The sequence below is a fragment of the Nipponia nippon genome, unplaced genomic scaffold (genome assembly GCF_047370975.1).
Source record: "Nipponia nippon isolate SJK-2023a ecotype South Korea unplaced genomic scaffold, ASM4737097v1 scaffold_38, whole genome shotgun sequence".
Classification (NCBI taxonomy): Eukaryota; Metazoa; Chordata; class Aves; order Pelecaniformes; family Threskiornithidae; genus Nipponia; species Nipponia nippon.
In genome coordinates this window covers 165,718-193,688 of record NW_028262356.1, presented here as the reverse complement: position 1 = coordinate 193,688, position 27,971 = coordinate 165,718, and the positions used below count along the sequence as shown (strand labels likewise).

At 68.6% G+C, this 27,971-nt stretch overlaps 3 protein-coding genes across 5 annotated transcripts in view; 1 reads left to right on the top strand and 2 right to left on the bottom strand.

Annotated features, from left to right (window-relative positions):
• RELA (RELA proto-oncogene, NF-kB subunit) overlaps window positions 1-4,744 on the bottom strand; it is a 59,687-nt gene extending 54,943 nt beyond the window's left edge. For 2 of the 3 annotated variants that reach the window (XM_087773012.1, XM_087773014.1), the window contains exons 1-6: window positions 4,667-4,723; window positions 4,366-4,419; window positions 3,061-3,209; window positions 2,544-2,692; window positions 1,735-1,826; window positions 988-1,116 (exon numbers count right to left, since the gene is read on the bottom strand). In XM_087773012.1, coding sequence (XP_087629138.1) covers window positions 988-1,116; window positions 1,735-1,826; window positions 2,544-2,692; window positions 3,061-3,209; window positions 4,366-4,419; window positions 4,667-4,676 — 583 coding nt within the window. In that variant the 5' untranslated portion in view covers window positions 4,677-4,723. Of the gene's footprint in view, window positions 1-987; window positions 1,117-1,734; window positions 1,827-2,543; window positions 2,693-3,060; window positions 3,210-4,365; window positions 4,420-4,666 lie in introns of all 3 variants that reach the window. The other variant, XM_087773013.1, reaches the window with a different exon arrangement.
• A 133-nt stretch (window positions 4,745-4,877) lies between these two features.
• Window positions 4,878-23,731, top strand: KAT5 (lysine acetyltransferase 5). Its single transcript, XM_087773003.1, is given in 15 exon segments — window positions 4,878-4,959; window positions 5,102-5,168; window positions 5,731-5,799; window positions 7,015-7,151; window positions 9,932-10,138; window positions 12,113-12,193; window positions 14,284-14,358; window positions 16,121-16,369; window positions 18,321-18,410; window positions 18,514-18,654; window positions 20,504-20,550; window positions 20,552-20,595; window positions 21,551-21,710; window positions 23,026-23,107; window positions 23,492-23,731. Coding segments are annotated over 15 exon segments (1,593 nt in total). The 5' UTR covers window positions 4,878-4,950; the 3' UTR covers window positions 23,627-23,731.
• RNASEH2C (ribonuclease H2 subunit C) lies at window positions 23,727-25,983 on the bottom strand. Its single transcript, XM_087773031.1, has 4 exons — window positions 25,717-25,983; window positions 24,915-25,033; window positions 24,690-24,809; window positions 23,727-23,881 (listed from the first exon to the last, which is right to left on the bottom strand). The coding sequence occupies exons 1-4, from the start codon at window positions 25,856-25,858 to the stop codon at window positions 23,834-23,836; spliced, it is 429 nt and encodes a 142-aa protein (XP_087629157.1). The 5' UTR covers window positions 25,859-25,983; the 3' UTR covers window positions 23,727-23,833.
• Window positions 25,984-27,971: the final 1,988 nt, after the last annotated feature.

Sequence of the window (27,971 nt, the reverse complement as noted above, 5' to 3'; positions counted from 1 at the left end):
GCACGGATCTATAGGGGTCTGGGGGGATCTATAGGGGTCTGGGGGGCTCTATAGGGGGCTGGGGGGATCTATAGGGGCCTGCACGGATCTATAGGGGTCTGGGGGGCTCTGTAGGGGTCTGGGGGGCTCTATAGGGGTCTGGGGGGACTCTGAGGGGCTCTATAGGGGTCTGGGGGGCTCTATAGGGGGCTGGGGGGATCTATAGGGGTCTGCACGGATCTATAGGGCTCTGGGGGGCTCTATAGGGGTCGGGGGGCTCTATAGGGGTCTGGGGGGCTCTGGGGGGCTCTATAGGGGGCTGGGGGTTCTATAGGGCTCTGGGGGGCTCTATAGGGGTCGGGAGGGATCTATAGGGATCTGGGACGGGCTACAGGGGCTCTGGGGGGCTCTATAGGGGTCTGGAGGGCTCTATAGGGGTCTGGGGGGCTCTGGGGGCTCTATAGGGGTCTGGGGGAACTATAGGGGTCTGGGGGGCTCTGGGGGGATCTCTAGGGGTCTGGGGGGCTCTGGGGGGCTCTATAGGGGTCTGGGCGGATCTATAGGGGCTCTGTAGGGCTCTGGGGGGCTCTATAGGGGGCTGGGGGGCTCGGGGGGCTCTATAGGGGTCTGGGGGGCTCTATAGGGGTCTGGGGGGCTCTATAGGGGTCCGGGGGCTCTATAGGGGCCTGGGGGGGCTCGGGGGGATCTATAGGGCTCTGGGGGGCTCTATAGGGGTCTGGGGGCCTCCATAGGGGGCTGGGGGGCTCCGGGGGCTCTATAGGGATCTGGGGGCTCTATAGGGATCTGGGTGGGCTCTGGGGGGATCTATAGGGTTCTGGGGGGCTCTACAGGGGGCTGGGGGGGCTCTGGGGGGCTCTATAGGGGTCTGGGGGGGCTCTACAGGGCTGGGGGGGGCTCTATAGGGGCCGGGGCTCTATAGGGGTCTGGGGGGGCTCTACAGGGCTGGGGGGGGCTCTATAGGGGCCGGGGCTCTATAGGGGCACTCACGGTTGTCGTAGACGGGCTGGGAGAGGACGGGGGGGAGGGGCCGCAGCCCCCCGGGCCCCCGCACCCAGACCTGGAAGCAGAGCCGCACCGCGCTCAGGTCGTACTCGCCCCCGCGCTGCTCCGCCGGCACTGCCGGGCACACCAGTCCCACCAGTAACCACCAGTCACCACCAGTCACCCCAGCCAGAACCCCTGGGAACCCCCCCCACCTCCCAGGGACCCCCCCAGTAACCCCCAGTGCCTCCCAGTGCCCGCCCCGGCACCCCCAGGAACCTCCCTGCCACCTCTACTGACCTCCCAGTAACCTCCCAGTCACCCCAGTCACACCAGTAACCACCAGTCACCCCAGCCAGAACCCCTGGGAACCCCCCCCTGCTCCCAGGGACCCCCCCAGTAACCCCCAGCCCCTCCCAGTGCTCCCAGTGCCTCCCAGTCCCCTGCAGCCCCTCCCACTGCCTCCCAGTGCCTCCCAGTAGCCCCTCCCAGTGCTCCCAGTGCCTCCCAGTAGCCCCCCCCACAGCCCCCCAGCCCCTCCCAGTGCTCCCAGTGCCTCCCAGTCCCCTGCAGCCCCTCCCACTGCCTCCCAGTAGCCCCTCCCAGCACTCCCAGTGCCTCCCAGTAACACCCCCAGCCCCTCCCACTGCCTCCCAGTGCCTCCCAGTAACACCCCCAGCCCTTCCCAGTGCCTCCCAGTACCCCCCCCAGGAGCCCCCCCGCCCCTCCCAGTGCTCCCAGTGCTCCCAGTACCGTTGAAGGGGTTGTTGTTGGTGCGGATCCGCTCGGCCACGGCCGCCTCCAGCTCCCGCTTCTTCACGCACTGGATGCCCAGGTTCTGGAAGCTGGGGGGGGGGGCACCCATGGGTGGGGGGCGCCCCATAGCGGGGGGGGCACCCATGGGTGGGGGGCGCCCCATAGCGGGGGGGGCACCCATGGGTGGGGGCGCCCCATAGACGTGGGGGTCAGGGTGGGGGGCGCCCCATAGATTTGGGTGTCCGGGGGGGTCAGGGTGGGGGCACCCTCCACATTTAGGGGTCAGGGTGGGCCCCGCCCCCCGGGCCCCGCCCCCCCAACCCCACCCCACCCCATAGATGTCGGGCACCCTATAGATGTGGGGCGCCCTATAGGCATGGGGCGCCCCATAGACGTGCGGCACCCCATAGACGTGGGGCGCCCTATAGACGTGGGGCGCCCCATAGGCGTGGGGCGCCCTATAGACGTGGGGCACCCTATAGACGTGGGGCGCCCTATAGACGTGGGGCGCCCCATAGACGTAGAGTACCCTATAGACGTGCGGCACCCTATAGACGTGGGGCGCCCTATAGACGTGGGGCACCCTATAGACGTGGGGCGCCCTATAGGCGTGGGGCGCCCCATAGACGTGCGGCACCCCATAGACGTGGGGAACCCTATAAACGCACGGCACCCCATAGACGTGGGGCACCCTATAGACTTGGGGCGCCCCATAGGCGTGGGGCGCCCTATAGACGTGGGGCACCCTATAGACGTGGGGCGCCCCATAGGCGTGGGGCGCGCGCAGCACCCATGGGTGCCCCCACCTGTGGACGTTGCGCTCGGGGGGCAGCTCGGCCTCGTAGAAGCCGTCGCGGCAGTCGCGGCCCACCAGCTCGTGGGGGTGGGGCCGGTGCGGGGGCTCCTTCGTCACCAGCGACACCCGCACCCGCCCCGGGCCCCGGTAGTTGTTCACCTGCGGGGGGGGGGGGGGGGAACTGGTTTGTACTGGTTTGTACTGGTTTGTACTGGTTTAGATTGGGTTGGACTGGGGTTGGACTGGGAGGGCCCTGGGGGGCAGTGGGGGGGGTCATGGGGGTGGGGGCGCTGGGAGGGGGGTTCAGAGGGGTGCCTGGGTGGGTACTGGTGCGTACTGGTCTGTACTGGTTTACACTGGGGGACTTGTATAGGGCGTGGGGAGGGTCTTGGTGGGGTGGGTGCTGTGTTGCCAGGGGGTGGGGGCACTGGGGGGCCCTGGGAGGGGTCGGGGGGGGGGGGGTTCCTGGGCCGGTACTGGTCCGTACTGGTCCATACTGGTCCGTACTGGTCTGTACTGGGACTCACGCGGATGGTGGGGTGGGTCTTGGTGGTCTCGGTGCTGTGCTCCCCGGGGATGCTCCCGGCCGAGCGCCCCTCGCACTTGTAGCGGAACCGCATCCCCCGCGGCTTCGGCTGCTCCAGGATCTCCACGTAGGGGGCGGCCCCGCCCCCATCTATAGGGGACCCGGGGGGGGGGGGAGGGGCCTGGGTGAGACCCCGCCCCCTATAGGGGACCACACCCCCGGGGTGGACCCCCAAACCCATAGGGGCCCCCCCAACCCCCCTATAGGGGACCCAGGGGCCTCCCAACGCCCCCATAGGGGACCCCCACTCCCCTCTATAGGTGCCCCCCACCCCCCTATAGGGGACCCCTACCCCCCCACAGTGCCCCCCCACCCCCTCCATAGGCGCCCCCCTCCCCTATAGGCGCCCCTCCCCCTCTACAGGCGCCCCCCTCCCCCTCTACAGGCGCTCCCACCCCCTCTACAGGCGCCCCCCTCCCCTCTATAGGCGCCCCCCTCCCCCATAGGCACCCCCCTCCCCCTCTATAGGCGCCCCCCTCCCCTATAGGCGCCCCTCCCCCTCTATAGGCGCCCCCCTCCCCTATAGGTGCCCCCACCCCCTCTATAGGCGCCCCCCTCCCCTATAGGCGCCCCCCCTCCCCTATAGGCGCCCCCACCCCCTCTATAGGGGCCCCCCTCCCCTACAGGCGCCCCCCTCCCCTATAGGCACCCCTCACCCCCTCTATAGGCGCCCCCCCCATAGGCACCCCCCACCCCCTCTATAGGCGCCCCCCTCCCCTATAGGCGCCCCCCCTCCCCTATAGGCACCCCCCACCCCCTCTACAGGCGCCCCCTCCCCTATAGGCGCCCCCCCTCCCCTATAGGCGCCCCCCACCCCCTATAGGCGCCCCCCCTCCCCTATAGGCACCCCCCTCCCCTATAGGCGCCCCCCACCCCCTCTATAGGCGCCCCCCCATAGGCACCCCCCACCCCCTCTATAGGCGCCCCCTCCCCTATAGGCACCCCCCACCCCCTCTATAGGCGCCCCCTCCCCTATAGGCGCCCCCCTCCCCTATAGGCGCCCCCCCCATAGGCACCCCCCACCCCCTCTATAGGCGCCCCCCTCCCCTATAGGCGCCCCCCCCCCCTATAGGCGCCCCCTCCCCCTCTATAGGCGCCCCCCCTCCCCTATAGGCGCCCCCTCCCCCTCTATAGGCCCCCCCTCCCCTATAGGCGCCCCCCACCCCCTCTATAGGCGCCCCCCTCCCCTATAGGCGCCCCCCCTCCCCTATAGGCGCCCCCCTCCCCTATAGGCGCCCCCACTCACCCTGCGCGCCCCACTCCTGCTGCAGCAGGAAGGGCAGCAGCTCCGGGGGGGTCACTGGGGGGGGGAGAAGAGGGGTCACATGACCGGGGGGGCGGTCACATGACCGGGGAGACCCCCCCAACCCCCCTCCACCCCCTCTTAAACCCCGCCCCCCTCACCCCCCCCCGCAAAGCGCCTCCGCTCCCGCGTTAACCCTGGAGCCTACTGACGGCCCCCCGCGCCGCGCCTGACGTCACGGGGGACGCAAATAAGGGGGGGACCCGCCCAAAATGGGGGGGGGCGGGGGGAGGGGGGAACTCACCGTCCTCCATGGCGGGGGGGGAGGTGGCCACCGGGGGGTCCCGGCGGCGAGCGGGGGGGGGGGCGGTGGCCAACGGGCGCCACGATCGCGTCGCCGCTTTTGCGGAAGCGCCGCCGCCCCCACGTGACCGCGGCTGCCGGGAAGGCCACGCCCCTTCGGGGGGCGGAGCCAACCCGCCGCCAACCCCCGCCCCCTTCCCCCCCACCCCATAGCGAAACCGGAAGGGGCGGGGAAAAGGGATCCCGGAAGTGAAGGCGGCAGCCCGGAAGCGGAGGCCGGGGAGGATGGCGGAGGTGGGGAGCGGGGGGCGGGGAGGGGGTTTCGGGGACCCCCCCCGGGATTTTGGGGACCCCCGGGCTTTCGGGGACCCCCCCGGGGTTTTGGGGACCCCCCCCCCCCACCTCCGGGGGTCTGAAGCTCCGCCCCTTTCGGCAGGGGGAGGTGTCCGAGGGCTGCCGCCTGCCCGTCCTGCGCCGTAACCAGGACAACGAGGATGAGTGGCGTGAGGCGGGGCGGGGCTTGGAGAAGGGGGGCGGAGCCTGCGTGAAGAGGGGGGTTGGACGAGGGGGGCGGGGCCTGCGCGCAGGGGCGGAGTGTGAGGGGGAGGGGGCGTGGCCTACGGGGGGCGTGGCCTAGTGGCCAGGGCAGGGCCTGGGTGGAAGCAGGGTCTGTGAGGGAGGGGGCGTGCCTTTTATGGGGGGGCGTGGTTTTGCGGGAGGGGTGTGGTCGGGGTGGAGGAGAGGGCGGGGCTTGGGGGAATCGGAGGGGCCTGGAGGCAGGGGGTGGGGGTTGGGAAGGGGCGGGGCTTTGTAGAGATGGGCGGGGCTTGCAGGGGAAGGGAGGGGCTTGGAGGGGAGGGGCGTGGCTTGCAGGGGAGGGGAGGGGCCTGCGGGCAGGGTGTCCCGGGGGGGGGTTGAGGGGGGTTGGGATGGGACACGGGGGGGGGGGGGCATTTGGGGGGCAGGGGCGGGGTTTGCCCCCCCCCCCCCGGCTGGGGGGGGTGGGGGGGGTCCCCAAAAGGGGGGTGGTGACATCGCCCCTCCCCCCGCCCCCCCGTGCCCCAGCGCTGGCCGAGATCCTGAGCGTGAAGGACATCAGCGGGCGGAAGCTGTTCTACGTCCACTACATCGACTGTGAGTGGGGGACACGGGGGGGGACACGGGGGGGGGGACACCGGGGGGGACACGGGGGAGGGGGGGCCACCACCCCCGTGGTGTCCCCTGCTGTCCCCAAGGGTGGGGTGGGGACGCGGAGGGGGCTCTAGGGGGGACATGGGGGGGTCCTAGGGGTGCCAGCACCCCCCTGTCACCCCCGTCTGTCCCCCCCTGGTGTCCCCAAGGGTGGGGTGGGGACATGGAAGGGCTCTGAGGGGACACAGAGGGGACATGGGGGGGTCCTAGGGGTGCCAGCACCCCCCTGTCACCCTCATCTGTCCCCCCCTGGTGTCCCCAAGGGTGGGGTGGGGACACAGAGGGGCTCTGAGGGGACACAGAGGGGACGTGGGGGGACATGGAGGGGTTATGGGGGGGGTCCTAAGGGTGCCAGCACCCCCCTGTCACCCTCATCTGTCCCCTGGTGTCCCCAAGAGTGGGGTGGGGACATGGAAGGGCTCTGAGGGGACACAGAGGGGCTCTGAGGGGACGCAGAGGGGACATGGGGGGTCCTGGCGGTGCCAGCACCCCTCTGTCCTCCCCCGGTGTCCCCTGGTGTCCCCAAGGGTGGGGTGGGGACACAGAGGGGCTACGAGGGGACACAGAGGGGACACAGAGGGGACATGGGGGGACACGGAGGGGACATGGGGGCTTCTAGGGATGCCAGCACCCCCCTGTCACCCCCATCTGTCCCCTGGTGTCCCCAAGGGTGGGGTGGGGACACAGAGGGGCTCTGAGGGGACACAGAGGGGACATGGGGGGACATGGGGCTTCTAGGGATGCCAGCACCCCCTTGTCACCCCCATCTGTCCCCTGGTGTCCCCAAGGGTGGGGTGGGGACACGGAAGGGCTCTGAGGGGACACAGAGGGGACATGGGGGGGACACACAGAGGGGCTCTGAGGGGACACAGAGGGGACATGGGGGGACACAGAGGGGACATGGGGGGACATGGAGGGGACATGGGGGCTTCTAGGGATGCCAGCACCCCCCTGTCACCCCCATCTGTCCCCTGGTGTCCCCAAGGGTGGGGTGGGGACACGGAAGGGCTCTGAGGGGACACAGAGGGGCTACAAGGGGACACAGAGGGGCTCTGAGGGGACACAGAGGGGACATGGGGGGGCACGGAGGGGACATGGGGGGACAGGGAGGGGCGGCGGGGGTGCCATCGTCCCTGCGTGTCCCCCCCGCGTCCCCAGTCAACAAGCGGCTGGACGAGTGGGTGACCCCCGACCGGCTGGACCTGAAGCGGGTGCAGGTGCCGCGGAAGGAGGCCAAGACGCCCACCAAGAACGGGCTGCCCGGCTCCCGGCCCGGCTCCCCCGAGCGCGACCCGGTGAGGGGCGGGGGACGCGGGGGACGCGGGGACATGGGGACGCGGGGACGCGGGGACATGGGGACGCGGGGACGCGGGGGACGCGGGGACGCGGGGGACGTGGGGACATGGGGACGCGGGGGACGTGGGGACATGGGGACATGGGGACGTGGGGGACGCAGGGACGCGGGGACATGGGGACGCGGGGACGCGGGGGACGCGGGGACGCGGGGACATGGGGACGCGGGGGACGCGGGGGACGTGGGGACGCGGGGATGCGGGGGACGCGGGGACATGGGGACATGGGGACGCGGGGGACGCGGGGACATGGGGACGCGGGGACGCGGGGGACGCTGGGGATCTTGGGGACGCTGGGGATGTTGGGGATGCTGCGGACATGGGGACATTGGGGACGCTGGGGACGCGGGGATGCAGGGGACATGGGGATGCTGGGGACGCTGGGGACACTGGGGACGTTGGAGACGCTGGGGACACGGGGATGTTGGGGACGCTGGGGACATTGGAGACGCTGGGGACATGGGGACGCTGGGGACACTGGGGACGTTGGAGACGCTGGGGACGCTGGGGACATGGGGATGTTGGGGACACTGGGGACGCTGGGGACGTTGGAGATGCTAGGGATGTTGGGGACATGGGGATACTGGGGACATGGGGACGCTGGGGACACTGGGGACATGGGGATGTTGGGGACGCTGGGGACGCTGGGGATGTTGGGGACATGGGGACTCTGGGCACATGGGGATGTTGGGGATACTGGGGACACTGGGGACATGGGGATGTTGGGGACACTGGGGACGTTGGAGACGCTGGGGATGTTGGGGACATGGGGACGCTGGGGACATGGGGACGCTGGGGATGTTGGGGACACGGGGATGCAGGGGACATGGGGACGCGGGGATGCAGGGGACAGGGGGATGCAGGGGACATGGGGACGCGGGGATGCAGGGGACATGGGGATGCTGGGGACATGGGGACGCTGGGGACATGGGGATGTGGGGGACATGGGGACGTGGGGGACATGGGGACGCTGGGGACGCAGGGACGCTGGGGACATGGGGATGTTGGGGACACTGGGGACGTTGGGGACATGGGGACGCGGGGGACATGGGGATGCTGGGGACATGGGGACGCGGGGGACATGGGGACGCGGGGACGCTGGGGACATGGGGATGTTGGGGACGCTGGGGATCTTGGGGACGCTGGGGACACTGGGGATGATGGGGGGACACTGGGGATCTTGGGGACACTGGGGATGTTGGGGACAGGGGGACACTGGGGATCTTGGGGACACTGGGGATCTTGGGGACAGGGGGACACTGGGGATCTTGGGGACGCTGGGGACATTGGGGGGACGCTGGGGATGTCGGGGATGCTGCGGACATGGGGACACGGGACGCTGGGGACACTGGGGACGCTGGGGACGCTGGGGACAGGGCGGAGGGGGACAGGTCCCGGGGAGAGGGGGTGGGTTTGGGGAGGGACGTTGTTGGGGGGGGCATTTGGGGACAGGGGTGGCCCTGGGGGGACAGCGTGGGGACAGGGGACAGCTGGGGGGTGGGGTATGGGGACAGGGGGTGGCCCTGGGGACACAGCAGGGACGGGACAGCGCGGGGACAGGGGCCAGCCCTGGGGACACGGACAGGGGACAGTGTGGGGACAGGGGCCAGCACTGAGAGGACACCAGGGACAGGGGCCAGCGTGGGGACAGGGGGACAGTCCTGGGGGGGCACTAGGGACAGGGGACAGCATGGGGACAGAGGCCAGCCCCGAGGGGACACCAGGGACAGGGGACAGCGTGGGGACAGGGGCCAGCACTGAGGGGACACCAGGGACAGTGTGGGGACAAGGGACAGCGTGGGGACAGGGGGACAGTCCTGGGGGGACAGACCAGGGACAGGGGACAGCGTGGGGACAGGGGACAGCCTTGGGGGGACACCAGGGACAGGGGACAGCTTTGGGGACGGGACAGCCTTGGGGACACACAGCAGGGACAGGGGACAGCGTGGGGACAGGGGCCAGCACTGAGGGGACACCAGGGACAGGGGCCAGCCCTGGGGACACGGACAGGGGACAGGGGACAGCTTGGGGACAGGGGCCAGCCCTGGGGACACGGACAGGGGACAGGGGACAGCTTGGGGACAGGGGCCAGCCCTGGGGACACGGACAGGGGACAGGGGACAGCTTGGGGACAGGGGCCAGCCCTGGGGACAGGGCCCAGCCCGGCGGGGACGCGTTGGCCAGGAGGGGCCACCCGGAGCCGTTGGGGACAGAGCCGGAGCCGAGGGACGTCCCCAAACCTTGGGGGGGGGCGGGAGGGGAGGGGCCAGCCACCCCCGGCGGGGGGACACCCCCGCGTCCCGTGGGGACACCGGGAACTGTTGGGGACACCCGGGGCCACCCCTGGGAGGGGGCGGGGGGGGAACCCCCCAGACCCAAGGGACATCCCCACCCCTCCCCCCCCCCCCCCCCAGGGGCCACCTTGGGGACATTCCCCACCCCCTCTAGGGGACCTTGGGGACATCCCCCACCCTTAAGGGACCTTGGGGACATCCCCCACCCCCGCTAGGGGACCCTGGGGACATCGCCGTCACCCGGGGAGGGGCCACCGGGGACAAGCGGCCAGGGCAGGGCGGCGGGGAGACCCGGCTCGGGGGCGGCCACCCCCCACCCCCCCCCCCCCCGTTGTCCCCAAAGCCACCCCCGTGTCCCCACGTCCCCGTGTCCCCACGTCCCCGTGTCCCCATCCCCCCCCTAAACGCCTCCTCTTCCTCCCGGCGCAGAGGAAGAGCCTGGACCTGGCGCTGCCGGCGGCCCCCGCCAGCGGGAAGAGCTTGCCAGGGCCACCGGGGCCACCAGGGCCACCGGGGCCACCAGGGCCACCAGGGCCACCAGGGCCACCGGGCTCGGTGCCGGTCCAGATCACCCTGCGCTTTCACCTGCCCAAGGAGAGCGAGGCCGAGCCCCCCCCGGCCCCCCAGCGCCCCACGGTAACCCCCAGGGTCCCCAACTGTCCCCAACTGTCCCCAACTGTCCCCAACCGTCCCCAACCGTCCCCAGCGGGGCCCCCGAGAGGTCCCGTGGTGGCCCCTGGTGCTGGAGGGGTTTTGTCACCGGCCCTGTCCCCAAGGGGTCCCTGTCCCCAAGGGGTCCCCGTCCCCAAGGGGTCCCTGTCCCTGTCCCCAAGGGGTCCCTGTCATTGTCCCCAAGGGGTCCCTGTCCCCATCCCTGTCCCCAAGGGGTCCCCGTCCCCAACGGGTCCCTGGTTTTGTCCCCAAGGGGTCCCTGTCCCCATCCCTGTCCCCAACGGGTCCCTGTCATTGTCCCCAGTGGGTCCCTGTCCCCCTCCCTGTCCCCAAGGGGTCCCCGTCCCCAAGGGGTCCCTGTCCCCATCCCTGTCCCCAACGGGTCCCTGTCATTGTCCCCAAGGGGTCCCTGTCCCCCTCCCTGTCCCCAAGGGGTCCCCGTCCCCAAGGAGTCCCTGGTTTTGTCCCCAAGGGGCCCCTGTCCCCAGTGGGTCCTTGTCCCCATCCCTGTCCCCAAGGGGTCCCTGTCATTGTCCCCAAGGGGTCCCCGTCCCCAAGGGGTCCCTGGTTTTGTCCCCAAGGGATCCCTGTCCCCAAGGGGTCCCCACTCCTGTCCCCAACGAGTCCCCGTCACCATCCCTGTCCCCAACAGGTCTCTGTCATTGTCCCCAAGGGGTCCCTGTCCCCAGTGGGTCCCTGTCCCCATCCCTGTCCCCAACAGGTCCCTGTCATTGTCCCCAAGGGGTCCCCATCCCCAAGGGGTCCCTGTCCCCAACGGGTCCCTGTCATTGTCCCTAGTGGGCCCCTGTCCCCATCCCTGTCCCCAAGGGGTCCCCGTCACTGTCCCTGTCCCCAACAGGTCTCTGCCATTGTCCCCAAAGGGTCCCTGTCCCCAAGGGGTCCCTGGTTTTGTCCCCTAAGGGGTCCCTGTCCCCAAGGGGTCCCCATCCCTGTCCCCAGCGGTCCCTGTCATTGTCCCCAAGGGGTCCCCGTCCCCGTCCCTGTCCCCAAGGGGTCCCCATCCCTGTCCCCAAGGGGTCCCTGTCCCCAAAGGGTCCCCGTCCCCATCCCTGTCCCCAGTGGGTCCCTGTCCCCATCCCCGTCCCCACGGCCCCGGGTGTCCCCGAGCCCCCCCGCTCCCGGGGCAGGGCTGTGCTGGGGCCATACTGGGAGCACTGGGGGGGCTGCTGGAGGGCTACTGGGGGTGTACTAGGGACTGCTAGGGGCTACTGGGGCCATACTGGGAGCACTGGGGGGGCTGCTGGGGGGCTACTGGGGGTGTACTAGGGACTGCTAGGGGCTACTGGGGCCATACTGGGAGCACTGGGGGGGCTGCTGGAGGGCTACTGGGGGTGTACTAGGGACTGCTAGGGGCTACTGGGGCCATACTGGGAGCACTGGGGTGATACTGGGGGTGTACTAGGGACTGCTAGGGGCTACTGGGGCCATACTGGGAGCACTGGGGGGGCTGCTGGGGTGATACTGGGGGTGTACTAGGGACTGCTAGGGGCTACTGGGGCCATACTGGGAGGGCTGCTGGGGGGATACTGGGGGTGTGCTAGGGGCTACTGGGGCCATACTGGGAGCACTGGGGGCTGCTGGGGGGCTACTGGGGGTGTACTAGGGACTGCTAGGGGCTACTGGGGCCATACTGGGAGCACTGGGGGGGCTGCTGGGGGGCTACTGGGGGTGTACTAGGGACTGCTAGGGGCTACTGGGGCCATACTGGGAGCACTGGGGGACTACTGGGAACACTGGGGGGATGCTGGGAGCACTGGGGGGATGCTGGGAGCACTGGCGGGGGACACTGGGGACTGCTAGGGGGTACTGGGGCAATACTGAGAGCACTGGGACCCTCTTCCTGCTCCCAGCAGCAGGGCTGGGCCTTACTGGGAGGGACTGGGATGGACTGGGAGGGACTGACGGGTGTCCCCGCAGAAGCGTAAGGTGGAGGTGGTGTCACCCGCCACCCCCGTCCCCGCCGCCACCGAGACCTCGCAGGCCTCCGTCTTCCCCCAGGTGAGACCAGTGCTTCCCAGTAACCGCCCAGTAACGCCAGTAAGCGCCCAGTAATGCCAGTAAGCGCCCAGTAACGCCAGCGACACCCCCCCCCCCCAGTAACACCAGTAACCGCCCAGGAGCAGCGGCATTGTTCAGAAGCTTTCTGTTCCCACCAGTATCACGCAACAACTTCCCAGTAACACCAGTAATTCCCGGTTCTTCCCAGTAACACCGGTATCCCCTTAGTAAAAACAATAACTGCCCAGTAACACCAGTACCTGACCAGTAACACCATTAACTAACTGGCAAGACCAGTGACTGTGCGGTAACTTCTCACACACCAGTAGCAACTGGCAAACTTCTGGTAAGACCAGTAAGTTCCCAGTTCTTCCCAGTAACACCAGTATACCCTTAATAAAAGCAGTACCTGCTCAGTAGCACCAGTATCTGACCAGTAACACCAGTAACTACCTAGCAAGACCAGTATCTGGCTAGCAAAACCAGTAACCATGCAGTAATTTCTCACACACCAGTAGCAACTGGGAGACTTCCAGTAAGACCAGTAAGTTCCCAGTACTTCCCAGTAGCACCAGTATACCCTTAATAAAAGCAGTACCTGCCCAGTAGTACCAGTATCTGCCCAGTAACACCAGTAACTAACTAGCAAGACCAGTAACTGTGTGGTAACTTCTGACACACCAGTAGCAACTGGGAAACTTCCAGTAACACCAGTAACTTCCCAGTAGCTCCCAGTAATACCAGTAGTCTCTTAGTAAAGGTAATAAGCTCCCAGTAACACCAGTAACTAACCAGTAACCCCAGTAACTAACCAGCAGGAGCAGTAGCTGTGTGGTACCTTCTCACTCACACCAGTAGCAGCTGGTGGCTTCCCAGTAACACCAGTAAGTTCCCAGTGCTTCCCAGTAACACCAATATTGTCTCAATAAAGCCCATAATGTCCCAGTAAGTAACCAGTAACACCAGTAACTAACCAGTAACTACTCAGCAAGAACGACTATGCAGTAGCTTCCCAGTAACACCAGTCATTTCCCAGTACTTCCCAGTAAGACCAGTAGGCTCTTAGTACAGCCAATAAGCACCCAGTACCACCAATAAATAACCAGTAACCCACCAGTAACTGACCAGTAACACCAGTAACTGATCAATAACACCAGTAACTGATCAGTAACACCAGTAACCAACCAGTAAGACCAGTAGCCTCTTAGTAAAGCCAGTAAGTGCCCAGTAGCACCAGCAACTGACCAGTAGCACCAGTAACTGACCAGTAACCCACCAGCAACTGACCAGTAGCACCAGTCACTGATCACTAACACCAGTAACCAACCAGTAACACCAGTAATCGCTTATTAACGCAGGTGCCGCTTAGGAGCCCCTCCCGCTTTTCCCAGTAACCCCCCCCCAGTCCTCCCAGTAACCCCCCAGTACCCCCTCCCCCCTCCTTGGGGGGTCCCCAAACCCTGGGGGGGGGCCCAAATCCTGGGGGGGGTCCCCAGAGCGGGGGGGGGGGTGTCCCCAAATCGGGGGGGGTCCCCAGCCCCTTGGGGGGACCCCTGGGTCCTGGGGGGGTCCTCAAACCCGGGGGTCCCTAAATCCTGGGGGGGTCCCCCCAAATCGGGGGGGGTCCCAGTCCCTTGGGGGGGGTCCCCAAACCCTGGGGGGGTTCCCCAAATCTTGGGGGGGGTACCAGATGGGGGGGTCCCAGTCCCTTGGGGGGGTCCCCAAATTCTGGGGGGGGGTCCCCAGACCCTGGGGGGGTCCCCAGAGTGGGGGGGGGTCCCCAAACCCTGGGGGGTCGTCCCAGATCGGGGGGGGGGTCCCAGTCCCTTGGGGGGGGTCCCCAAATTCTGGGGGGTCCCAGATCGGGGGGGGGGGGGGGTCCCAGTCCCTTGGGGGGGTCCCCAAACCCTGGGGGGTTCCCCAAACCCTGGGGGGGTCCCCAGATGGGGGGGGGGTGTCCCAGTCCCTTGGGGAGACCCCTGGGTCCTGGGGGGGGGGTGGTGGGGTGCAGGGGGGGTGGGGGGGGGGTTGGGGGTGCAGGGGGGTGGTGCTGGGGGAGGGGTGCTGTTTGCTGACCCCCCCCCCCCCAGAACGGCTCCGCTCGCCGGGCGGTGGCCGCCCAGCCCGGGCGCAAGAGGAAATCGGCCTGTCTGGGGACCGACGAGGTGGGACGGACGGACGGACGGACGGACGGACGGGGGGGACGGGGGGACGGACGGGGGGGCGGGGGGGCGGCCCTGAGGGGGGGGAACTGAGGCGCGGGGGGGGGGGGGGCGGGGAGGGGAGAGGGGCTGGGAATGGGGGGGGGGGGGGAAGGGGAAACTGAGGCAAAAAGGGGGAAAACGAGGCGAAAAAAGGGGCAAAAAGGCGAAAAAAGAGGGGAAAAAAGGGGGGGAGGCCAAAAAAGGGGCAAAAAGGGGGAAAAAAGGGGGAAAAAAGGGGGAAAAAGAGGGAAAAAAGGGGGAAAAAAGGGGGGAGAGGCCAAAAAAGGGGCAAAAGGGGGAAAAAAGGGGGAAAAAAGAGGGAAAAAAGGGGGAAAAAAGGGGGGAGAGGCCAAAAAAGGGGCAAAAAAGGGGCAAAAAGGCAAAAAAAGGGGGAAAAAAGGGGGAAACTGAGGCAAAAAAAAGGGGCAAAAAAGGGGCAAAAAGGTGAAAAAAGAGGCAAAAAAGGGGGGGAGGCAAAAAAAGGGGCAAAAAAGGGGGAGAGGCCAAAAAAGGGGGGAAAAAGGGGCAAAAAGGCCAAAAAAGGGGCAAAAAAGGGGCAAAAAGGCGAAAAAAGAGGGGAAAAAGGGGGGAGGCCAAAAAAGGGGCAAAAAGGGGGAAAAAAGAGGCAAAAAAGGGGGAAACTGAGGCAAAAAAGGGGGAAAAAGAGGCCAAAAAAGAGACCAAAAAAGGGGAAACTGAGGCGAAAAAAAGGGGCAAAAAAGAGGCAAAAAGGAGCAAAAAGAGGGGAATAAAAGAGGCCAAAAAAGAGGCAAAAAAGCGGAAACTGAGGCAAAAAAGGGGCAAAAGAAGGGGAAAAGAGGCAAAAAAAGGAAAAAAGGGGTGAAAAAAGAGGCAAAAAAAAAAAAAAGGAAAAAGGCAAAAAAAGGAGAAAAGAGGCAAAAGGGGGAAACTGAGGCGGGGGAGGGGGGAAAACGGCCTTGGAATGGGGAAACTGAGGCGGGGAGGGGAGATGGGGGCAGAAAAGGGGGACAAGAGCCTGGAAATGGGGAAACTGAGGCGGGGGAGGGGGGAAAAGAGGCTCTGAGCGAGGGAAACTGAGGCGGGGGAGGGGAAACGGGGACAAAAAAGGGGGACAAGAGCCTGGAAATGGGGAAACTGAGGCGGGGGAGGGGAAATGGGGGCAGAAAAGGGGGACAAGAGCCTGGAAATGGGGAAACTGAGGCGGGGGAGGGGAGATGGGGACAGAAAAGGGGGACAAGAGCCTGGAAATGGGGAAACTGAGGCGGGGGAGGGGAAACGGGGACAAAAAAGGGGGACAAGAGCCTGGAAATGGGGAAACTGAGGCGGGGGAGGGGAAACGGGGACAAAAAAGGGGGACAAGAGCCTGGAAATGGGGAAACTGAGGCGGGGGAGGGGAGATGGGGGACAGAAAAGGGGGACAAGAGCCTGGAAATGGGGAAACTGAGGCGGGGGAGGGGAAACGGGGACAAAAAAGGGGGACAAGAGCCTGGAAATGGGGAAACTGAGGCGGGGGAGGGGAAACGGGGACAAAAAAGGGGGACAAGAGCCTGGAAATGGGGAAACTGAGGCGGGGGAGGGGAGATGGGGACAGAAAAGGGGGACAAGAGCCTGGAAATGGGGAAACTGAGGCGGGGGAGGGGAAACGGGAGGCAACCCAAGCTCCACCTGGGGAACCCGCGGCAGGGTCCCCCCCCGCCGGGGCTGACCCCCGTGTCCCCGTCCCCCCCCCCCCCCGCCCCAGGACTCGCAGGACTCGTCGGACGGAGCCCCCTCGGCCCCGCGGATGACGGGCAGCCTGGTCTCGGACCGCAGCCACGACGACATCGTCACGCGGATGAAGAACATCGAGTGCATCGAGCTGGGCCGCCATCGCCTCAAGCCCTGGTACTTCTCCCCCTACCCCCAGGAGCTGACGGCCCTCCCCGTCCTCTACCTCTGCGAGTTCTGCCTCAAGTACGGCCACAGCCTCCGCTGCCTCCAGCGGCACCTGGTAGGGACCCCCCCTCCGTTACTGGGGACCCCCCGTCCGTGACTGGGAACCCCCCCTCTGTTACTGGGAACCCCCCTCGGGGGGACTGGGGACCCCCTCGGGGCGGCTCTGCCCTCCCTGGGGGGACTGGGGACCCCCTCGGGGCGGCTCTGCCCTCCCTGGGGGGGATTGGGGACCCCCAGGGTATCACTGACCCCCCCCCAGTTACTGGGGACCCCCCCCTCCGTTACTGGGGACCCCCCTGGGGGGACTGGGGACCCCTCGGGGGGATTGGGGACCCCCTCGGGGTGGCTCTGCCCTCCCTGGGGGGGATTGGGGACCCCCAGGGTATCACTGACCCCCCCCCCCAGTTACTGGGGCCCCCCCGTCCATGACTGGGAACCCCCCCTCTGTTACTGGGAACCCCCCTCGGGGGGACTGGGGACCCCCTCGGGGCGGCTCTGCCCTCCCTGGGGGGGACTGGGGACCCCCAGGGTATCACTGACCCCCCCCCAGTTACTGGGGACCCCCCATCCGTGACTGGGAACACCCCCTCTGTTACTGGGAACCCCCCTCGGGGGGACTGGGGACCCCCTCGGGGCGGCTCTGCCCTCCCTGGGGGGGATTGGGGACCCCCAGGGTATCACTGACCCCCTCCGTTACTGGGGACCCCCCCGTTACTGGGGACCCCCCTCCGTTACTGGGAACCCCCTCCGTTACTGGGGACCCCCCTGGGGGGATTGGGGACCCCCTCGGGGCGGCTCTGCCCTCCCTGGGGGGGATTGGGGACCCCCAGGGTATCACTGAGCCCCCTCCGTTACTGGGGACCCCCCCCGTTACTGGGGACCCCCCTCCGTTACTGGGGACCCCCCTGGGGGGATTGGGGACCCCTCGGGGCCACTCTGCCTCCCCTTCCCCATTTTTACCCCCCTTTTACCCCTTCCCCCTTTCTTACCCCCCTTCCCCCCCTTTTTACCCCCTTCCCCCTTTTACCCCCCTTTTTTTACCCCCCCTTTTACCCCTTCCCCCCTTTTAACCCCTCCCCCTTTTACCCTTTTTACCCCCTCCCCCCTTTTCACCCCCCTTTTCCCCCTCCCCCCTTTTTTACTCCCCCTTCCCCCTTGTTACCCCCTCCCCCCTTTTTACCCCCTCCCCCCATTTTTACCCCCCTTTTTTACCCATCCCCCTTTTTACCCCCTCCCCCCCTTTTTACCCCCTCCCCCCTCTTACCCTTTTTCCCCCTCCCCCCCTTTTTACCCCCTTGTTACCCCGCTCCCCCTTTTTACCCCCCTCCCCCATTTTTACCCCCCTTTTTTACCTGTCCCCCCTTTTTACCCCCTCCCCACCTTTTACCCCCTCCCCCCCTTTTTACCCCCCTTCCCCCCTTGTTACCCCCCTTCCCCCCTTTTCACCCCCTCCCCCCTTTTTACCCCCTCCCCCTTTTTACCCCCTCCCCCTTTTTACCCCCTCCCCCTTTTTACCCCCCCCTTCCCCCCTTGTTACCCCCCTTTTCACCCCCTCCCCCCTTTTACCCCCTCCACCCCTTTTTACCCCCTCCCCCCTTTTTACCCCCTCCCCCCTTTTACCCTTTTTTACCCCCTCCCCCCTTTTTACCCCCCTCCCCCCTTTTTACCCCCTCCCCCCTTTTACCCTTTTTACCCCCTCCCCCTTTTTTACCCCCCTCCCCCCTTGTTACCCCCTTCCCCCCTTTTCACCCCCTCCCCCTTTTTACCCCCTCCCCCCTTTTTACCCCCCTCCCCCTTTTACCCTTTTTTACCCCCTCCCCCCTTTTACCCCTTTTTCCCCCTCCCCCCTTTTTTACCCCCCTTCCCCCCCTTGTTACCCCCTCCCCCCTTTTACCCCCCTTGTTACCCCCCTCCCCCCTTTTACCCCCCTTTTTACCCCCTCCCCCCCTTTTACCCCCCTTTTTACCCCCTCCCCCCCCCCCTTTTACCCCCCTCCCCCCCCCCAGACCAAATGCGACCTCCGCCACCCCCCCGGCAACGAGATTTACCGCAAAGGCACCATCTCCTTCTTCGAGATCGACGGCCGCAAGAACAAGGTCCGGCGGCGGCGGCGGCGGTGGCGGGGAGGGGCGCCCCTCTGGGATCCCCTCCCCCCCATTTCGGGGGCCCCCCCTGACCCCCCCCGCCCCCCCCCCCCAGAGCTACTCGCAGAACCTCTGCCTCCTGGCCAAGTGCTTCCTCGACCACAAGACGCTTTACTACGACACCGACCCCTTCCTCTTCTACGTCATGACCGAGTACGACTGCAAGGGCTTCCACATCGTCGGCTACTTCTCCAAGGTGGGGGGGGGGCTGGGGGGGCTGGGGGGGTTTAAAGGGGCCTGGGGGGGGGATGGGGGGGGTTTTGGGGGCTCCTGGGGGGTTAAAGGGGGCTGGGGGGGTTTAAAGGGGCCTGGGGGGGGGCTGGGGGGTTTAAAGGGGCCTGGGGGGGGGCTGGGGGGGTTTTGGGGGCTCCTGGGGGGGTTAAAGGGGCCTGGGGGGGGGCTGGGGGGGGTTTAAAGGGGCCTGGGGGGGGCTGGGGGGGTTTTGGGGGCTCCTGGGGGGGTTAAAGGGGCCTGGGGGGGCTGGGGGGGTTTAAAGGGGCCTGGGGGGGGGCTGGGGGGGGTTTTGGGGGCTCCTGGGGGGGTTAAAGGGGGCTGGGGGGGTTTAAAGGGGCCTGGGGGGGGCTGGGGGGGTTTTGGGGAATCCTGGGGGGTTTAGGGGCTGGGGGGGTTTAGGGGGCCTGGGGGGGTTTAAAGGGGCCTGGGGGGGCTGGGGGGGTTTTGGGGGCTCTTGGGGGGTTAAAGGGGCCTGGGGGGGGCTGGGGGGGTTTAAAGGGGCCTGGGGGGGATGGGGGGTTTTGGGGGCTCTTGGGGGGGTTAAAGGGGCCTGGGGGGGGGCTGGGGGGGTTTAAAGGGGCCTGGGGGGGATGGGGGGGTTTTGGGGGCTCCTGGGGGGGTTAAAGGGGGCTGGGGGGGTTTAAAGGGGCCTGGGGGGGGCTGGGGGGGTTTTGGGGAATCCTGGGGGGGTTAAAGGGGGCTGGGGGGGGGGGGGGTTAGGGGGCCTGGGGGGCTGGGGGGGTTTTGGGGAATCCTGGGGGGGTTTAGGGGGCTGGGGGGGGGGTTTAGGGGGCCTGGGGGGTTTAAAGGGGCCTGGGGGGCTGGGGGGGGTTTGGGGGCTCTTGGGGGGTTAAAGGGGGCTGGGGGGGGGGGTTAGGGGGCCTGGGGGGTTTAAAGGGGCCTGGGGGCCTGGGGGGGCTGGGGGGGTTTTGGGGAATCCTGGGTGGGTTAAAGGGGGCTGGGGGGGTTGGGGGGTCCTGGTGGGGCTTAAAGGGGCCTGGGGGGGGTTTAGGGGGCCTGGGGGGGCTGGGGGGTTTAAAGGGGGCTGGGGGGGGGGGGGGTTGGGGGGTCCTGGGGGGCTGAGGGGGCTTTTGGGGGGTCCTGGGGGGGTTAGGGGTCCTGGGGGGGCTGGGGGGGTTTTGGGGAATCCTGGGTGGGTTAAAGGGGCCCGAGGGAGCTTTTGGGGGTCCTGGGGGGTTTAGGGGGGCTGGGGGGGGGTTTATAGGGGCCTGGGGGGGCTGGGGGGAGTTTTGGGGGCTCTTGGGGGGGTTAAAGGGGGCTGGGGGGGTTTAGGGGGCCTGGGGGGTTTAAAGGGGCCTGGGGGGGCCTGAGGGGGCTTTTGGGGGGTCCTGGGGGGGGGCTGGGGGGATTTTGGGGAATCCTGGGGGGTTAAAGGGGGCTGGGGGGATTTTGGGGGGTCCTGGGGGGCTTAAAGGGGTCCTGGGGGGGGGCTGGGGGGAGTTTGGGGAATCCTGGGGGGTTAAAGGGGGCTGGGGGGGCCTGGGGGGGGGGATGGGGGGGGGTTGGGGAATCCTGGGGGGTTAAAGGGGGCTGGGGGGGTTTGGGGGTCCTGGGGGGTTTAGGGGGCCTGGGGGGCTGGGGGGGGGGGGGTCCTGGGGGGCTTAAAGGGGCCCGAGGGGGCTTTTGGGGGGCCCTGGGGGGGTTTAGGGGGTTTAAGGGGGCTGGGGGGGTTGGGGGGTCCCTGGGGGTTTGGGGGGTCCCGGGGGGGGGGGGGGTCCCTGGTTTTGGGCCCCCCCCCCCCCCGCTCTCGGGGGCCGGCTGACAGCGGGGGGGTGGGGGGGGGTCGCCAGGAGAAGGAGTCGACGGAGGATTACAACGTCGCCTGCATCCTCACCCTCCCCCTACCAGCGCCGCGGCTACGGCAAGCTCCTCATCGAGTTCAGTGAGCGGCCCCCCCCCCCGGCCCCCCCAAACCCCCGGGGGCCCCCCCAAAACCCTGGGGACCCCCAAACCCCGGGGACCCCCCAAAACCCTGGGGACCCCTGCAACCCCCCCCCCCTCCAACCCCCATTGAGAGGCTTCAAAACGCCCCTGGGGAGGTGAAAAATGGGGGGGGGACCCCAAAAACCCCTGGGGGCCCCCCAAAAACCCCCACGGGACCCCAAAAACCCCCTTAGGGACCCCAAAATACCCGGGGGGGACCCCAAAAACCCCTGGGGGCCCCCCAAAAACCCCCAGGGGACCCCAAAAACCCCCTTAGGGACCCCAAAATACCCAGGGGGGGACCCCAAAATCCCCTGGGGGACCCCAAAAACCTCTTCAAGGCCCCCAAAGAGTGTCTCGGGGCCCCCCAAAATCCAACAGGGCCCCCCCCAAACCACTGGGGACCCCAAAAACCCCCTCAGGGACCCCAAAATGCCCGGGGGGGACCCCAAAAACCCCTGGGGGCCCCCCCAAAAACCCCCACGGGACCCCAAAAACCCCCTTAGGGACCCCAAAATACATCAAGGGCCCCCAAAACCCCCTGGGGGACCCCCAAAACCCCCTCGGGGCCCCCCCAAAAGCCCCTTAGGAACCCCAAAATACCCTGGGGGACCCCAAAAACCCCTTTAGGGACCCCAAAGAGCCCCTCAGGGCCCCCCAAAAACCCCCAGGGCCCCCCAAAAACCCCCTTAGGGACCCCAAAACGCCCTGGGGGCCGCCCCCAAAAGCCCCTTAGGACCCCCCAAAACACATCAAGGGCCCCCCCCAAACCCTTCTTTGGTGGGGGGGGGGATACCCCCAAATCCCTCCTGAGGGGGCACAACCCTCCCCCCCAGGACCCTGCTGGGGGGCGGGGTGGGGCGGGGCCGCCCCGCCCCGCCGTGACCCCGCCCCCCCCGCCGGGCCCCGCCCAGGTTACGAGCTCTCCAAGGTGGAGGGGAAGACGGGGACCCCCGAGAAGCCGCTCTCCGACCTGGGGCTCCTCTCCTACCGCAGCTACTGGTCCCAGACCATCCTGGAGATCCTCATGGGGCTGAAGGCCGAGGGCGGCGAGCGCCCCCAGATCACCATCAAGTGAGCCACGCCCCCCCTCCCCAGGCTCCTCCCACCTCCCCTGAGGCTCCACCCCCCCACCCCAAAGCTCCAACCCCCCCACCCCAAAGCTTCACCCCCACCCAAAAGCACCGTGCTCTGCTCTGAGGCTCCACCCCCTGCCCCGAAGCTCCACCTCAAAGCTCCACCCCCTGACCCAAAGCTCCACCCCCTGCCCCGAAGCTCCACCCCCTGCCCCGAAGCTCCACCTCAAAGCTCCACCCCCTGCCCTGAAGCTCCACCCCCACCCAAAAGCACCACGCACTGCTGTGAAGCTCCACCCCCTGCCCCGAAGCTCCACCTCAAAGCTCCACCCCCTGCCCCAAAGCTCCACCCCCTGCCCTGAAGCTCCACCCCCACCCAAAAGCACCACGCACTGCTCTGAAGCTCCCCCCCCCGCCCCAAAGCTCCACCTCAAAACTCCACCCCCTGACCCAAAGCTCCACCCCCTGACCTGAAGCTCCACCCCCACCCAAAAGCACCACCCTCTGCTCTGAAGCTCCACCCCCTGCCCCAAAGCTCCACCTCAAAGCTCCACCCCCTGACCCAAGGCTCCACCCCCTGCCTCAAAGCTCCTTGTCCTGCCCCAAAGCTCCACCCCCTGCCCCGAAGCTCCACCCCACACACAAAAGCACCATGCACTGCTCTGAAGCCCCACCCCCTGCCCTGAAGCTCCACCCCCACCCAAAGCTCCACCCCCTGCCTCAAAGCTCCTTGTCCTGCCCCAAAGCTCCACCTCAAAGCTCCACCCCCTGACCCAAGGCTCCACCCCCACCCAAAGCTCCACCCACTGCCTCAAAGCTCCTTGGCCTGCCCCAAAGCTCCACCCCCACCTAAAAGCACCACCCCCTGCTCTGAAGCTCCACCCCCTGCCCCAAAGCTCCACACCCCCACCGCAAAGCTCCACCCCCTGCTCTGAAGCTCCACCTCCTGCCCCAACCGCACCCGAAGCCCCACCCACCCAAGGCCACACCCCTCCTCTTTTAGCCCCCACCCCAACTCTTTAAGCTCCACCCCTTTGCCTTGTCTGGGGGGCTGTCACAAGACCCGCCCCCAATTCTCTACCCCCAAACCCCGCCCCTTTTAAACTCCAGCCCCTGCTGGGGTCACAAGCCACACCCACCCCAAGCCACACCCCTTCTCCCTAAACCCCACCCCCCTCCAGCCCTTTGCCCGGGGGGGGATGGGTGTTTAGGGGGCCCGGGGGAGGGGGGGGGGGGTGGGGGTGTGCAGCCGGGGGGGCGGAGCTCGGCGGCCCCGCCCCTGCCCCGCCCCTCCAAGCCCCTCCCCCCCGCAGCGAGATCAGCGAGATCACCAGCATCAAGAAGGAGGACGTCATCTCCACCCTGCAGTACCTCAACCTCATCAACTACTACAAGGTGGGGGAGGGGCGGGGGGAGGGGCGGGGGGAGGGGCAACCCCCCCGCACCCAGGGCCCCGATCCGGGGAGATCGGGGGTGGGGAGGGGGGAGGGGAAACCCGCCCCGCCCCCCCCCAACCCCCCCAGGGCCCCGATCCGGGGATCTTGGGGGGGGGGGGGGAAAGTGGGTGGGTGGGGGTTGGGCAGGGTTTCGGGGTGGGGGAGGGGACTCCCCACACCCCTGGGCGCCCCTCCCCTCCCCCCCCCCGCACCCAGGACCCCGATCCGGGGAGATTGGAGGGGGGGGGGGGGGAGCCATGGGAAGGGGGTGGGCGGCGGGGGGTGGGGTGGGGGCGTGGCCCCCCTCCCCCCGCACCCCTCCCCCAGCGCCCCCCCGCCGCAGGGCCAGTACATCCTGACGCTGTCGGAGGACATCGTGGAGGGCCACGAGCGGGCGATGCTGAAGCGGGTGCTGCGCATCGACGCCAAGTGCCTCCACTTCACCCCCAAGGACTGGAGCAAGCGGGGCAAGTGGTGAGGCCACGCCCACCCACCACCCCCCCCAGGCCACGCCCCACCCCGGCCACGCCCCACCCCGGCCACGCCCCCTCCCCCAACCGCCGATTAAACGTCCTCACTTATCTCCGCGGTCTGGTATTTTTATTGAGGAGGGGGCGGGGCTTTGCACAGGCTCCGCCCCCCCCCACACGCACACGGGTGGGGCCCGGTGGGTGGGCGGGGTCTGTCAGGGCTCCGCCTCCTCGTCGCTGACATCACCCACAGGGGCGTGGATCTGGGGGGAGAGAGAAGGTGACAGGGGGGGAGCCAGGGGTCTGAGCCCCATAAGTGGGGGTCCGAGCCCCATAAGTGAGAATCCAGGCCCCATAAGTGGGGGTCTGAGCCCCATAAGTGGGGGTCTGGGCCCCATAAGTGGGGGTCCGGGCCCCATAAGTGGGGGTCCGGGCCCCATAAGTGAGAATCCAGGCCCCATAAGTGGGGGTCTGGGCCCCATAAGTGGGGGTCCGAGCCCCATAAGTGGGGGTCCGAGCCCCATAAGTGAGAATCCAGGCCCCATAAGTGGGGGTCTGAGCCCCATAAGTGGGGGTCTGGGCCCCATAAGTGGGGGTCCGGGCCCCATAAGTGGGGGTCCGAGCCCCATAAGTGAGAATCCAGGCCCCATAAGTGGGGGTCTGGGCCCCATAAGTGGGGGTCCGAGCCCCATAAGTGGGGGTCCGAGCCCCATAAGTGGGGCCCCAGGGCTCCAAGCCCCACACGTGGTGACTCAGGCCCCATAACTGAGAACCCAGGAGTCCAGGCCCCATAAGTGGGGGTCTGAGCCCCATAAGTGAGGACTCGGGTCCCATAAGTGAGGATCCAAGGGTCCAGCCCCATAAGTATGGGTCTGAGCCCCATAAGTAAGTGGGGACCCAGGCATTTCAGCCCCATAAGTGGCGGTCTGAGCCCCATAAGTGGGGCCCCAGGGATCCAGCCCCATAAGTGGGGGTCTGAGCCCCATAAGTAAGTGGCGACCCAGCCCTTTCAGCCCCATAAGTGGGGGTCCGAGCCCCATAAGTGGGGGTCCGGCCCCCCCCCGGACTCACCGCGCAGGCCAGGGGCCCCCACTGCAGCGCCAGGCCCAGCCCCCCGGCGGGGGAGGGGAGGGCGTCGGCCCCCCACTCCGTGATGACGTCAAAGGTCCCCGTCACCGTCACCCACCGCTCCTGAGGGGGGGTCAAAGGTCAGAGGTCAGTTGGGGGGCAGGGGTCAGTTGGGGGGCTCTGCCCCATAGCGGGGGAGGGGAGGTGGGGGACGTGGGGCAGCCTCACCTGGGGCTCTGGGGCGTGGTCGTGGGGCTGCCCCTCCCCCAGCAGCAGCCCCTGGAAGCCGTGGGGGAGGGGCAGCTCCCAGCCCCCCAGGCGCCGCCCCCGGAAGGAGGCCCACAGCTCTGGGGGGAGGGGGGAGAGGGGGGGTCAGCACCCCCAAACCTGCCCCATAGCGGCCCCACAGCCCCTCCCCCACCCCCACAGGAGCCCCCCTCTGCATCCCCCTCCCCCATCCCGGCCCCACAGCCCCTCCCCCACACCCTCGGACCCCCCCCCCCCCAGCCCCACAAGTGCCCCCCCCCCATCCCCCCTCCCCCAACCTGGGCCCCTCCCCCATCCCAGCCCCCCCCCCAGCCCCACAAGTGCCCCCCCCGGATCCCCCTCCCCCATCCCAGTCCCCTCCCCCATCTCAGCCCCCCCAGCCCCACAAGTGCCCCCCCATCCCCCCTCCCCCAACCTGGGCCCCTCCCCCATCCCAGCCCTGCCCAGCCCCCCCGGTCCCCCCTCCCCCATCCCAGCCCCCCCCCCCCAGCCCCACAAGTGCCCCCCATCCCCCCTCCCCCAACCTTGGCCCCTCCCCCATCCCCCTCCCCCATCCCAGCCCCGCCCCGGTCCCCCCTCCCCCCATTCCAGCCCCCCCAGCCCCACAAGTGCCCCCTCCAAGCCCCGCCTCCGCAGCCCCCCCAGCCCCCCTCCCCCATCCCAGCCCCCCCCAGCCCCACAAGTGGCTCCCCCCTCCCCGTCCCCCATCCCAGCCCCCCCGGTCCCCCCTCCCCCCTTCGCAGCCCCCCCCGCCGCCCCTCACCGCCGCCGGGGCCGGGCCGGGCCCGCAGGAAGGCGGCCACAGGCGCGGGCCCGTCGCGCCCCACGCGGCAGGGGAGGAGCTGGGCCCGCAGCCGGGGCCGCGCCGAGCCGGGGGCCGCCGCCCGCAGCCGCACCGGCGCCATGGCGGGCCGCGCCGGAAGGGGAAGTGACGTCAGGGGCGGGCGCCGGAAGGAAGGGGAGCGGCGGGCGCCGGAAGTGGCGGCGCCGGTTGGCGAGGGGCACGATGGGAGGGGTAGTTCGGGAAGGGGGGGGGTCCCCAGCCCCATAGGGACCCCCCCAGCCCCATAGCGACCCCTCAGCCCCATAGGGACCCCCCCAGCCCCATAGGGAGCTCCTCAGCCCCATAGGGACCCCCCCAGCCCCATAGGGAGCCCCCCAGCCCCATAGCAACGACCCCAGCCCCATAGGGACCCCCCCAGCCCCATAGGGAGCCCCCCAGCCCCATAGCAACGACCCCAGCCCCATAGGGACCCCCCAGCCCCATAGGGAGCCCCCCAGCCCCATAGCGACCCCTCAGCCCCATAGGGAGCCCCTCAGCCCCATAGGGACCCCCCCAGCCCCATAGGGAGCCCCCAGCCCCATAGCAACGACCCCAGCCCCATAGGGACCCCCCAGCCCCATAGGGAGCCCCCCAGCCCCATAGCGACCCCTCAGCCCCATAGGGAGCCCCTCAGCCCCATAGGGACCCCCCAGCCCCATAGGGAGCCCCCCAGCCCCATAGCAACGACCCTCAGCCCCATAGGGACCCCCCAGCCCCATAGGGAGCCCCCCAGCCCCATAGCGACGACCCTCAGCCCCATAGGGAGCCCCTCAGCCCCATAGGCAACGACCCCAGCCCCATAGGGAGCCCCCAGCCCCATAGGGACCCCCCAGCCCCATAGGGACCCCTCCAGCCCCATAGCGAGCCCCCAGCCCCATAGGAACCCCCCAGCCCCACAGATCCCCCCCATGGGACCCCCAAATCCCCCCCAGCCCCACAGATCCCCCCGGATCCCCCCCCCCCCCGCCCGGACGGACGGACGGACAGACGGACGCCAGCTCTGCCGCTGCCCGTGTTCAGCTCGTGACAACCACGCCCCGACACGTGTTGACACGCCGCGACACGCCCCGTCATCACGTGACACGCCCCGACACGCCCCGACACGCCGTGTCGTCACGCGCCACGCCACGCCGTGACACGCTCCGACACGCCCCGCCATCACGTGACACGCCACGCCGCGACACACTGCGACACGCCGCGACACGCCATGTCATCATGTGACACGCCACGCCGCGACACGCCGTGCATGCGCCACGCCGCGCCGTGACACGCCCCGACACGCCCTGTCATCACGTGACGCGCCACGCCGCGACACACTGCGACACGCCGCGACACGCCATGTCATCATGTGACACGCCATGCCGCGACACGCTGTGCATGCGCCACGCCACGCCGTGACACGCTCCGACACGCCCCGCCATCACGTGACACGCCACGCCGCGCCACACTGCGACACGCCACGCCACGCCATGTCGTCACGTGACACGCCCCGACACGCCGCGACACGCGATGTCATCACGTGACACGCCCCGCCACGCCTCGTCACGATCCGCCATGCTCCATCACGCCCGCCACGCCGTGTCACGCCGTGTCGTGCTCCGTCACGCCCCGTCACGCCATGACACACCCCGCCACGCCCCGCCACGCCATGACACACCCCGCCACGCCCCGCCACGCCCTGTCGCCACACCCCGTCACGCCTCCCCCTCCCCCCGCAGCAGCCGGGCCAGCGCCACCACCCCCCCACCGCTGCCCCCGCAGCTCCACCCATCCCCCCTCCCCTCCCCCTCCCCCCGCCCCGGGCCAACACCACCCCCCGGGGGGGGAGGGCGGCCGCCGCCACCCATCCCCCCCCCGCCCCCCCCGCGTCCAGCAGGAAGGGGGCGAGGGCGGGGGGAGGGGCGCCCCCCCCGCTCGCCAGGCGCAGGCGGCTCCGGGGGCGGCCCCTCCCCCCCCCCAGCGCCCCCCACATCGCCCCGAACGCCCGGCGGCGGCGGGGGGGGTCCCAGGGTGGGGGCAGGGCGAGGGGGCGGAACTGGAGGCCTAGCGGGTGGGGGAGGGGGGGGAGGGGGCGAGGAAGGCCCCTCCCCCGGGCCCCCCCCTCCCCCCCCCCGGGGTGAAGATGGCGGTGACGTGGAGGGCGGGGGGGAGGGGCAGGCGGGGGCGGAGGGTGAGGGGCAGCTCGGCCCCTCCCC

What these genes read in the sequence shown, in the direction of transcription:
- RNASEH2C (XM_087773031.1), bottom strand. Translation starts at nt 25,858, where the DNA reads ATGGCGCCGGTGCGGCTGCGGGCGGCGGCCCCCGGCTCGGCGCGGCCC. An exon ending in CCGGCCCGGCCCCGGCGGCG is followed by an intron (nt 25,034 to 25,716) that starts GTGAGGGGCGGC and finishes CCCTCCCCCCAG; the next exon opens with AGCTGTGGGCCTCCTTCCGG. An exon ending in GGGGGCCCCTGGCCTGCGCG is followed by an intron (nt 23,882 to 24,689) that starts GTGAGTCCGGGG and finishes CTCTCCCCCCAG; the next exon opens with ATCCACGCCCCTGTGGGTGA.